Source organism: Mustela lutreola, chromosome 9, assembly GCF_030435805.1.
Source record: "Mustela lutreola isolate mMusLut2 chromosome 9, mMusLut2.pri, whole genome shotgun sequence".
In the NCBI taxonomy this organism is placed as follows: domain Eukaryota; kingdom Metazoa; phylum Chordata; class Mammalia; order Carnivora; family Mustelidae; genus Mustela; species Mustela lutreola.
The window spans coordinates 105,191,619-105,203,786 of NC_081298.1; the positions used below are offsets into that span (position 1 = coordinate 105,191,619).

The following is a 12,168-nucleotide window of genomic DNA, read 5'->3' on the forward strand; positions in this document are numbered from 1 at the left end:
TTAGTTTTTTAAGTCTTTATTTGTGAGACAGAGAGAGAGTGCGCGCGCTGGTGAGCAAGAATTCACAGAGGAAGAGTGAGGCAGGGAGAGGGACCAGCAGACTTCCCAATGAGGATGGAGCCCCATGTGGGTCTCCCGTCCCAGGATCCTGAGATCATGACTTGAGTCTAAACCAAGATTACGAGCCTTAACACTTAACCAGCTGAGCCACCCAGGCACCCCTAACTGTAGCTTTATAATAGCTCTTGATATGTTAAGCAGATCCCTCCATCTTATTTTTCTTCAGGAACATCTTGGTTATTATTGGCCTTTTGCAACTTTCAAAAAATTTGAGTCAGTTTGTCCTGTTCCACAAAAAGTTTTTTTGTGATTTTGATTAGAATTGCGTTGATTCTATCAATCGATTTAGGGAGAATTGACATTTCATTTAATTGAAGCTTCCCATCTGTGAACCTGATACTTTTATTTTTTAAAGTCCTTTAAATGTCTTTGAGAGTGTGTGTGTGTGTGTGTGTGTGTGTATTTATTTATTTAAAGCTTTTATTATTTTTTTTAATGTACTCCGCATCCTTCATGGGGCTCGAGCCTACAACCCCAAGATCAAGAGTTGCACACCCCACCCACTGAACCAACCAGGCATCCCTGAATATATGTGCACTTATTTGCTTCATAAAGAGCTGCCTTTCTTTGGTTAGATTTACTGATAGGCATTTTTTTTAATGCTGTTTGCAAATGCCATAATTTTTTAAAGTTATTTTCATTAGGAATGTAAATCAGAGTAACAGATCCACCATATTGTTGGAAATTCTTAGAACATTTATGTTGTTTCTAGTCCTTTTGGGAAGGAAATATGGGGTTAAATATGTATCTTAAAAATTTTATAAAAATGAAATGGCGTGTGGCCTATTACAGTTGCTAATTAATGATATTTCTTTTTTTAATAGGTGTCAGCTGTGATGCATGTTTAAAAGGAAATTTTCGAGGTCGCAGATATAAGTGTTTAATTTGCTACGATTACGATCTTTGTGCATCTTGTTATGAAAGTGGTGCAACAACAACAAGGCATACAACTGACCACCCGATGCAGTGCATATTAACAAGAGTAGATTTTGGTATGTATTTAGTTCACATTCTAATGGGTTGTCATCTGGAAATTTGTGTGTATGTGTGTGAAAAAGGAAAGGCAAAATGTTCTAAGACTCTTGCCAATAGGATACATTAAAAATAACATGAATCTTACTTCTATATTCTGAATAATTCTCTTAATCATAGCTTAATTGTTCATGAAAGCCATTCAGAGATCTGTAAAACTGACAAGGTCTGAGATGGAAAATTGCCTCAGCATAGAAGGATTAAAGCCAATGGACTGTTCTTGCCAACAGCTTACAGTATTCTTGCTCTGATTATCAGAAAGCAGACTGTTTTCTACAGTTGATTAGAAGACCTTATTAAGCCATAAGAAAAGCTATAAATGTTTCATGCTGTAATTTCTTACCTAGTCAGCACTTGTTATCTTTCTGTTTACAGCCATCACAGTTGCTGTGAGGTAGTATCTCATGGGTTTTTTTGTTGTTTTGGTTTTTTTTTAAGACTTTATTTATCTATTTGATATAGAGAGAGAGATCACAAGTAGGAAGAGAGGCGGGGGGTGGGGTGGGAAGCAGGCTCCCCGCTGAGCAGAGAGCCTGATACAGGCTAGATCCCAAAACCCTGAGATAATGACCTGAGCCAAATACAGAGGCTTAACCCACTGAGCCGCCCAGGCACCCCTCTCATGGTTTTTTGGGTTTTTTTGTTTTGTTTTGTTTTTCTTAAGATGTTATTTATTTGAAAGAGAGCGATCACAAGTAGGCAGAGAGGCAGGCAGAGAGAGAGGGGGAAGCAGGCTCCCTGCTGAGCAGAGAGCCGGATGTGGGGCTCCATCCAAGGACCCTGACCTGAGCCGAGGGCAGAGGCTTAAACCAATGAACCACCCAGGTGCCCCTCTCACAGGGTTTTGATTCATGTTTCTCTGATGGCTAATGATAGTGACCATCTTTTCTTATGCCCACTGGTCATGCAGTAGATACGCGTTGGAGAAATATCAGTTCAGATCCTTTGCCCATTTTTTAATTGGGTAATATGTCATTTTTATTATTGAGTTTTAATAGTTCCTTGTATACTCTTTATACAAGTTCCTTATCAGGTGGATGATTTGTAGAAATTTTCTTGCATTCCATGAGTCTTTTCACCTTTTTTTTTTTTTCAAGATTTTATTTATTTATTTGACACAGAGAGAGGGGACAAGTAGGCAGAGTGGAAGGGAGAGGGAGAAGGAGGCTCCCTGGTGAGCCTGATGCAGGGCTCCACAGCAGGACCCTGGGATTATGACCTGAGCCGAAGGTAACTTTTTAACTAACTGAGCCACCCAGCCCCCCAACCCCGACTTTTATTCATTTATAAAACTAGGCTCCCCGTCCAGTGTGGAGCCTGATACAAGGCTTGAACTCAGGGCCCTGAGATCAAGAGTTGGACACTTGACTGACTGAGCCACCCAGGCACCCTGTGTCTTCACTTTTTTGATGTGTGTTTTGAAGCACAGAAGTTTTAATTTTTTCTTTTTTTTAAAGATTTTATTTATTTATTTGACCAACAGAGATCACAAGTAGGCAGAGAGGCAGGCAGAGAGAGAGGAGGAAGTAGGCTCCCTGCTGAGCAGAGAGTCCTATGCAGGGCTCGATCCCAGACCCCAGGATCATGACCTGAGCCGAAGGCAGAAGCTTTAACCCACTGAGCCACCCAGGTGCCCCAGAAGTTATAATTTTGATGATGTCCAGTTTATTTTTTCTTTTGTTATGCTTTTGGTATCACATCTAAAAAACCATTGGCCAATCTAAGATCACAAAGATTTAAAACAATGTTTTCTTCTAAGAGTTTTATTGTTTTAGCTTTTACCTTTAGATCTTTGATCCATGTTGCATTAATTTTTGTACATGGAATGATGAGGTAGACCATTTTTTGCATATGGATACCCAATCATTCCAGCATCATGTGTTGAAAAAGACTTGTTTATCCAACGAATTGCTTTGTCATTCTTGTTAAAAATCAGTTGACCTGAAGTGAGGTTGGGGAGACGGGGTGATGTTGGTCACAAGGTACAAAGTTCTATTATGCAAGATGAATAAGCTCTAGAGAGCTGATATATTTGGTATGATGACCATAGTTAACAATATTGTATAACTGAAATTTTTGGAGAGGATAGGTCTTAAATCTTTTCAACACACACATACAGGTAACTGTGTAGAGGTGGTTGTTATGTTAGCCTGATTTTGGTGATCTTTTCACAGTATGTACATGTATCAGAACATCAATTTGTATACCATAAGTATACACAATTTGTATGTGTTTAAGATATGTTCGTAAAACTATTAAAAAAGAAAAGTTGGTTGACCATAAATGTGTCTATTCCTAGACTCTCAGTCTATTTCACTGATTTATATATCTTTCTTTATGCCAGTACTACACTATCTTAATTACTATAAGCTTATAGTAAGCTTTGAAATTGACAGGCGTGAGTCTTCCAGTTTTGTTTTGTTTTGTTTTTATTTCTTTCAAGATTGTTTTGGGTATTCTAAACCCTTTGAGTTTCTATGAAAGAATTTTAGGATTAGCTCATCAAATTTCTGCAAAGAGGCCAACGGGGATTTTGATGGGGATTGTTTTGAATCTGTAGATTGCTTTGGAGAGCAACGGTATTAAGTCTACCAGTCCGTAAACATGAGATGTTTTTCCATTTATTTAGGTCACCTTTGATATTTTTCAACAAAGTTTTGTAGTTATCAGAGGATAAGTTTTATACTTCTTTCATTAAATGTGTTCCTAAGTATTTTATTCTTTTTGTTATTGTAAATGGATTTTAAAAATTTTACTTTTATCTTTTTTTTTTTTTTAAGATTTTTTTCTTTATTTATCTGACAGAGATCACAAGTAGGCAGAGAGGCAGGCAGAGAGAGAGGAGGAAGCAGGCTCCCTGAAGAGCAGAGAGCCCGATGTGGGGCTTGATCCCAGGACCCTGGGATCATGACCTGAGCTGAAGGCAGAGGCTTAACCCACTGAGCCACCCAGGTGCCCCCAAAATTTTACTTTTAGATTGTTCACTGCAAGTGTATAGAAGAACAACTGGTTTTTGTACATACATTTTATATCCTATAATGTTTTTGTTGTTTATTCTAGTAGTTTTTTTTTTTTTAAAGATTTTTCTTTATTTATTCAACAGACAGGGATCACAAGTAGGCAGAGAAGCAGTCCGGGGAAGCAGGCTCCCCGCTGCAGAGAGCCCGATGTGGGGCTCGATCCCAGGACCCTGAGATCACGACCCGAGCCGAAGGCAGAGGCTTAACCCACTGAGCCACCCAGGCACCCCTATTATAGTAATTTTTTAGTGGATTTTTTTTTTTTAGCATTTTCTCTCCTTTTCTTTAATTAATTATTTTTATTAGCATATCATGTATTATTTGCCCCAGGGGTACAGGTCTGTGAATCATCAGGCTTACACATTTCACAGCACTCACCATTTCACATTCCTTTTAAAAAAAATATATATATATATATATTATTATTATTATTATTTTATTTATTTATTTATTTATTTATTTATTTATTAGGTTTTATTTACTTATTTGACAGACAGACCTCATAAGTAGGCAGAGAGAGAGGAAGGGAAGCAGGCTCCCGGCCAAGCAGAGAGCCCAATGTGGGGCTCAGTCAACCTAAGCCAAAGGCAGACGCTTTAACCCACTGAGCCACCCAGGCACCCCAGTATTTATTTATTTTGAGATAGAGAGGCAGGCAGGGGCAGAGGGAGAGAACTTTTGAGTTCAGAGCCTGAAGTGGGTCTCAGTTCCATGACCCATGAGATCATGACCTGAGCCAAAACTGAGAGACGAATGCATAACTGACTGTGCCACCCAGGCATCCCTAGGATTTTCTATATGCAAGGTTATGTCATCTGTTAATAGAGATGGTTTTACTTCTTCCTTTCCATGTAGCTGCTTTTCTTTCTTTTTTTCTTTTCTTTAAAGATTTTATTTATTTATTTGACTGAGAGAGGGAGTAGAAACGGGGAATGGGAGAGGGAGAAGCAGACATCCGCCGGGGAGGAAGCCCAATGCAGGGCTTGATCCCAGGACATTGGAATCATGATCTGAGCTAAAGGCAGACACTTAACAACTGAACCACCCAGGCGCCCCATCATCTAGCTGCTTTTCATTTTGTTTCCTTGCCTAATGATTAGATCCTCCAGAAAATAATGAATAGAAATGGCAAGAGTTGGGCTGCATGGGTGGCTCAGTTGGTTGAGCTTCTGACTCCCGGTTTTGGCTCAGGTCTTGGGATCTTGGCTCACATGGAGTCTGCTTGAGAGTCTCTCTCCCTCTCCCTTTGCCCCTCTTTCCTGAATGCATTCTCTCTCTCTCAAATAATCTTTAAAACAATAATAATCTTTAAAATAATAATCTTTTAACAAGTGGACATCTTTAAAAGAATGGACATTTTTATCTTGTTCCAGGTCTTAGGGAGGAAGACATCCAGTCTTTTCACCAATAAGTATGATGTTAGCTATGGGTTTTTTGTACAGGCCCTTTATCAGGGGAACAGGTTTTATTCATTTTTATATATTTATCCCATCAACCCCAAATCTACCTGGCAAGTCTTATGCATATAATAAATGGGTAAATATTTTTAAGATAGTCTGAATCTTCCTAAAAACAAATGTGAACAAATCTGTCATATAGTGAATACTCTTTCATTTTCTCTTCTCACAAAAATGGTCGTATCATTAAGCATTTATGTCATGTTACATATAGTTATTTATAATGGAGGGACGTAACATACTAAATATACTTGCAATTGTATTTCCTTTTGTACTACTAATGGAGAAAAATAGAACTTGAAATGTACTAATGAGGCAAACAAATTATTTGCATGGATTATCTTTAATTGGTTGGTTCTTCAGTAACCAATTTGAACAGAGTATATTGTGGTAGTGCTCCATTCACATTAGCATTTTACAAGAACTGAATGCTTTGGGTCCCTCCTGCTGTAGGAATGGTGTGTGCTTTAGACAGATAACTGTATCTGGGAGTTGGCATATTGATCGCAGTGGCATACTCTGAGCACTTGTGTTCTTGTATTAGGATACACCCTGCTGATTGTTTTTTTTTTTTCTTTTAAGATTTTATTTTTAAGTAATCTCAACACTCAGCGTGGGACTTGAACTCACAATCCCAAAATCAAGAGTCACACATACTCCACCAACTGAGCCACGAGGCACCCCTCACCCTGCTAATTCTTTGTGGTGAGATTGGCTACACATAAGAGATAAAGAAAAAATAAATTACAATAAAATTAGAACTAGATGTGAAATGAGAGCTGTTTCAAAATTAAATGAAGGGAGAGGGTGCCTGGCTGGCTCAGTCAGAAGAGTGTGTGACTCTTGATCTTGGGGTCATGAGTTTGAGTCCCACCTTGGGTGTAGAGATTACTTAAAGTCTCCCCCCCCAAAAAAAATTCAAAATTAAATGAAGATATTAGAAGTTATTTGCTTTATTTTTCTTAAGGCAATAATAGCTATATGAGTAGAAAAGAAATTTTGGAGAGGTGTCAGAGTCCAGGGAGAATAAGGATATTGTGTAAGTAAGCAGAGAGGTTCCCAAGCACTCCTTGACAAAGTAAGGTTGTTGGAGATTTCAGGCACACTTCTGTGTTACATTATTGTACCTTCTGTTTACATTTTTATGTAGTAAAAAAAAAAAAAAAAGAAAAAGGTAACAAAAACAAAAAAAATACAATAATTATTTCTTACTACAACTCCACATTATTTTTCAGATTTATACTATGGTGGGGAAGCTTTCTCTGTAGAGCAGCCACAGTCTTTTACTTGTCCCTATTGTGGAAAAATGGGCTATACGGAGACATCTCTTCAAGAACATGTTACTTCTGAACATGCAGAAACATCAACAGAAGTGGTAAGTGAAGCAGCCTTGTGTCTAAAAGGATGTGTTGAAGTACATTATTTCTACAAAAATAAAGCTAGGTCACTGTCAGCTTATCTCCTGCAAAGTGGACTGATACTGTTGGCATAATAGTTATTAAAATTATCTTTTAACAGCAAGTTTTACACATCCTAGGAGGCTGCACATGTGCAAGATAGCACGCTTCATTTGCTCACACTAGCCTTTCTTACCCTGTTGCCAAAAGTGCAGTGTGGAATCTTTTTTTTTTTTTTTTTTTTTTTTTTCCAGTGTGGAATCTTGACCAAATTCAGGAGCCCTTAGCAAATACCCTGTGCACAGGGTGAAAGCACCCCAGCCTGCAGCATAATTCTTTCTAGAGTATTCTTGCTACCTGCTTCATTTCTCTTCGATGAGGAAACCTTCCTAAGAAAATTTTTAAATCTTAAGTCATTAAGTACAGTAATCCTTTGTCACATCTCATTGTAACAGATCACTTACTCAGTTTTCCTCAGATCAAAGCTGTAAGGTCCTTAGAAATTCCTCCTACTCTAATTTTCCCCTTTGGCTAAAAACCAAGGACTTAGAATAATGCACAAAGAAAATCCTGCCTTAAAAGCCTTTTGGATATTTTATTTGACGTCTGAGTCAGCATATATTCAACTTTTAAGAAATGATAAGGTACACCCCCCTTTACCATGGGTAATAGTAAATAAAGTGAGAGATGAGAGCTGTAACTCTGGGTCTGGAATTTGGAGAATTTTGGCACAAGCAGTTGCACATTGCATCAACTAATAAGCCCCTAAGTGTACTCAAACCAAATTAGCTGAAAACTCAAGAGAAATAGTGTGTCCAGGGACACACGGCTATTAAGGGGCAGAGCCAGGTGTTTGAACTCAGCCAAAGTCCCTCCGGGTTGTAGAGTCCCTACTTAACCACTGTCCTCTTTTCTCTTGGCTACAGCTCTACTGTACACTTGTGTGTAATTCAGGTTCACTTCTATTCCCGTTTACACTGCTTAGCTGGATGCTTAAAGTTGCTCAAGAGATTTATAGTTCAAACATTTGGTAAATTTACATTACGTTTGTCCTGCAGCCAAATCTTACTACCTAACAGCTCAGAACTGCTTTCGTCTTGCACCATCTTGCAGCCTCAGAAAACTGTTGTCACGTTTTACTACTGTTCTTAATCTGTTCTTATTCTGTAAAGGTGACTTGGCTTCCTTCGGGAACAGTCCCAGGTACCAGTCTGAGGAATGTGGGCTTGATTGCATCTCTGTCCTGGTTGTTAGAGGAAATTGGGATTAATTTCTTTTTTATTTAATTTCTTTGAAGTTTGGGTACTTTAGTTATCTAGATACAGTAGAGAGGGGTGTCCCCACTGAAGGAGGCATTCTTAAAATCGTTACTAGCAGTAGGTCCTGGTACAGTGCTTTCATCACCCCACCCAGATAGGAAGGCTACTCGGTATTCTACATCTGAAATGGGAGAATCTAGCAGAAAGTTAAGTCCTTTCCATGAATGAAAGGCTAATTCTTTTGAATCAGTAGGTCTGCCTCAGCAGCTTTGCCGTTATTTTTCTCCTGAGAGTAAACACTCAAAATTTGTTTACACTCCTCTATACCTGATCCATGGTTTGAAAATTTAAATACTTGCTGTCTACAAAAGGTTTCATGGTGTGTCTCTCAGAAATCCTGTTCAGTACGTGCCTGGAAAGTTGGCAGGCTCTCGGTACATAGCTCAAGACAGTGGCCTTACTGTTTTTCAAGTGATGTTGGTAGAGTATTTTAGGGATTGCTGCCTCCTCGTCAGCCCCTAGTCTGCATGAACACTGCATCTGCCATGTGTTTCCACCCAGGCATTTCAAGTGAAAAACGGCAAGTAAGCAAGAATCTTTGATATGAAGGACAGGGTTTTTTCTTCACGTAAGTCATGTCCTCCTCAATCCCAGGCTGCACCGTGTATGGCTTCCTGACTACTCTCCATTGCTGGAGGACTGTTGCCTGTGCCACCACAGTTATTAAATATTTTCAGTGGCTCTCTGTACGCATTTGGAGCATATTATCAGCTCTTGTAACGTTATAATTGTATAAATGTCTGGGTGATGTTACTATGTGTCCCCTTGTTAGGTGTACTCCATCCCCCATTGCAGTGTTTTGCCAAAGTCATGGTTAGTCAAACATGGAAAAGTTCTGGATTTCAAGAATGACTTGTCATTTTGGTAGGGGACTGTATTCATTTAACAACTAACTGTCCCTCCTTTTCTCTTCCTGTTGTACAGTTTTCTTTCTGAATGCTCAGTGCGCAGTGTGCTGTCTTCTTTTGCCCCTGTGTTCACTGCATGTGTCCTCTAGGCCAGCTGTTTGTATCTTCCTAGAGGACTTAAGGATCTCACTCCTCTAACCAGTATCCATCTGGAACATTTAGGGGCAAGAGGCTATGTCACTGCAGATGTCATTGTTACCAGTAATAAGCATTTACTGATACCTGACACAGCTAGCAAGAAAGTCTACTGAAGGTTAATTTTCAAAACAACTTTGTAGACAACTTTGTAACCTTGTCTATATTTTTGTTTTCTTTCTCAAGTAGGGACTCTAAGGCCCCAACCTCTGATTTCCCTCCATTCTTAAGATTAATTTGCAGTTACTCAAGAGATTTTTGATTTTGAGGGTATGGAAGGGACCTTTCAGAGCCAGATACTGTGAAAAACAACATCTGATATAGAATGCATAGTGAAGGTGATGACTAGTTAAAAGTGTAAGAAGCAGATTGGGTATAATCTCAGGAATTACACCAAATATGATCAACAGTTTGATTTTGAAATTAAGCATGAGTTCTTAAAAATCCCTGGGAGTTGGTAGATGGGGCAACTAACTGGATTTTGGTTGTGGGAAGAATTAAGAGGGGAAGGAGCACAGTATGTAATTTTAAATTCCATCAATCTGGTAGTAGAGGTGAGCAATCATGGTCAAATGGGATTTGCAAATACGGATTATTGAGGAAGTGTTAGGATGGTGGAAGAAACATGGTAGGTAGAAAAACTTTTCTTTGGACGTAGGAAGGAACTGAGAAAAAACTCCTGAGATTTTCCTTCAGTCTTCCATTTGAGCTTGCACTGCCCCTAACTAGAAAGCCTTCAGGGATTTTGTTGTTGCTTTTAGATGAAACACGCTGCAACGTTTCATTAATGATACGTAGTTAATCTTCTTTCACTCCTTCCTTTGGTAAGTCTCTTCTAATTTATCTGTAGAATATTATGCTTAAAAGAGAACAGCACTTTTTTGTTTACCAACATTTTCTTCCCACTTCCAGAAATTAAAAACAGAACCGAAGGGCTCAAACAGGTCATTGCTGGGAAATTTTTGCTTTCTGTTTTTCATTTGATGTATCTATTCATTTTCCTCGCTCTCTAGAATGGGGGTTTAGGGCAGTGGCCAGCATTTGAATTCTCTTCCTTTATGTGAATGATACATTTTCCTCCCTTTTTTATGAAGACCTAGATGTATTCATAATAGAATGGAATATATTTGAAATAGCGTGGTTTTACTGTGTTCCACTTATAAGAAATCAAATTCAAGGAGAAAGAATGGTTTTTGGAAATTTCCCACAGTCTGACTTGAGACAATTTTATTTTGAGTGATAACTCCTGTGGCACTGGCTGGCTGGGTTGGAAGAGCATGCGACTCTCCATCTCAGGGTGGGTAGTTGGGGCAGATCGCATACGTAAACTTTAACAGTGACGGTTATTGTGGAGAAAAGTAAGAGCATAAAAGGACCTTTAAGTCATTTTTAATGATTCAGAATAATCGGTATTAGCTGGCATTTATTAATATTTAAATAGTTGTTTGAGTGTCATAGAGCACAAAATAGAAATTATCATCACTGTTGTGGCAGTTTGTGTATAAACGATTATATGCATTTGATCTCTAAATTAAACAAGCAGGAAAGTATTAGATCAAATCTGCAAACCAGATTAACATTGGTAGCTATGATTTATGCATGAGAGCTCTGAGAAGTACTACATGTTTTAAATTGTCTATAGGACTTTTGAGACTTACTATCAAAATATCTGTATTTCAGGGGCGCCTGGGTGGCTCAGTGGGTTGAAGCCTCTGCCTTCGGCTCAGGTCATGGTCCCAGGGTCCTGGGATCGAGCCCCGCATCGGGCTCTCTGCTCAGTAGGGAGCCTGCTTCCCCCCTCTCTCCCTCTGCCTACTTCTCTTCCTACTTGTGATCTTTGTCTGTCAAATAAATAAATAAAATCTTAAAAAAAGGGCGCCTGGGTGGCTCAGTGGGTTAAAGCCTCTGCCTTCAGCTTGGGTCATGATCCCAGGGTTCTGGGATCGAGCCCCACATTGGGCTCTCTGCTCAGTGGGAAGCCTGCTTCCTCCTCTCTCTCTGCCTGCCTCTCTGCCTACTTGTGATCTCTATCTGTCAAATAAATAAATAAAATCTTTAAAAAAAAATCTTAGAAAAGAGAAAAAAACTTTTAAAAAATCTGTATTTCATTGAGAGACCATTTTATTTTTGTTATTTTTTTAAAGATTTTATTTATTTATTTGACACTGAAAGAAATCACAAGAAGGCAGAGAGGCAGGCAGAGAGAGGGGGAAACAGGCTCCCTTCTGAGCAGAGAGCCTGATGTGGGGCTTGATCCCAGGACCCTGAGACCATGACCTGAGCCGAAGGCAGAGACTTAACCCACTGAGCCACCCAGGTGCCCCTATTTTATTTTTTTAAGATTTTATTTATTTGAGAGAAAAGGGGCAGAGCAAGAGAGAGAGAACACAAGCTGGGTGAGGGAGTGCAGAGGGAGAGGGAGAAATAGACTTCTCTCTGAGCAAGGAGCCCAATGCGGGGACGCGGGGCTCAATCCCAGGACCCTGGGATCATGACCTGAGCCAAAAGCAGGTGCTTAACTGAAGTGAGCCACCCAGGCACCCCAAGAGACTATTTTGATATGTACGTATATAGAACTAATTTCCTAACACCTTTATTTCTTTATTAGGGGCAATAATGGTGCAGTGAACCATAGTTTTTATAAATCTTCTAATTTAATTTTATATACTTTCTTAAATACTCTAATTCACATTTACCCTTTTAATTAGATAATCAGAAAAGGTAAGCATTTAAAAGCCAAATATACATTTAAAAAAAAAATAGGCTTTGTCTTCTACTGC

At 39.1% G+C, this 12,168-nt stretch overlaps 1 protein-coding gene across 2 annotated transcripts in view; it reads left to right on the forward strand.

Moving 5' to 3' along the window:
* Window positions 1-12,168, forward strand: part of KCMF1 (potassium channel modulatory factor 1) — a 77,552-nt gene that overhangs the window by 46,427 nt on the left and 18,957 nt on the right. For both annotated transcript variants that reach the window (XM_059188237.1, XM_059188238.1), the window contains exons 2-3: window positions 945-1,112; window positions 6,865-7,004. In XM_059188237.1, the coding sequence (XP_059044220.1) occupies window positions 945-1,112; window positions 6,865-7,004 (308 nt within the window). The remainder of the gene's footprint in view (window positions 1-944; window positions 1,113-6,864; window positions 7,005-12,168) is intronic.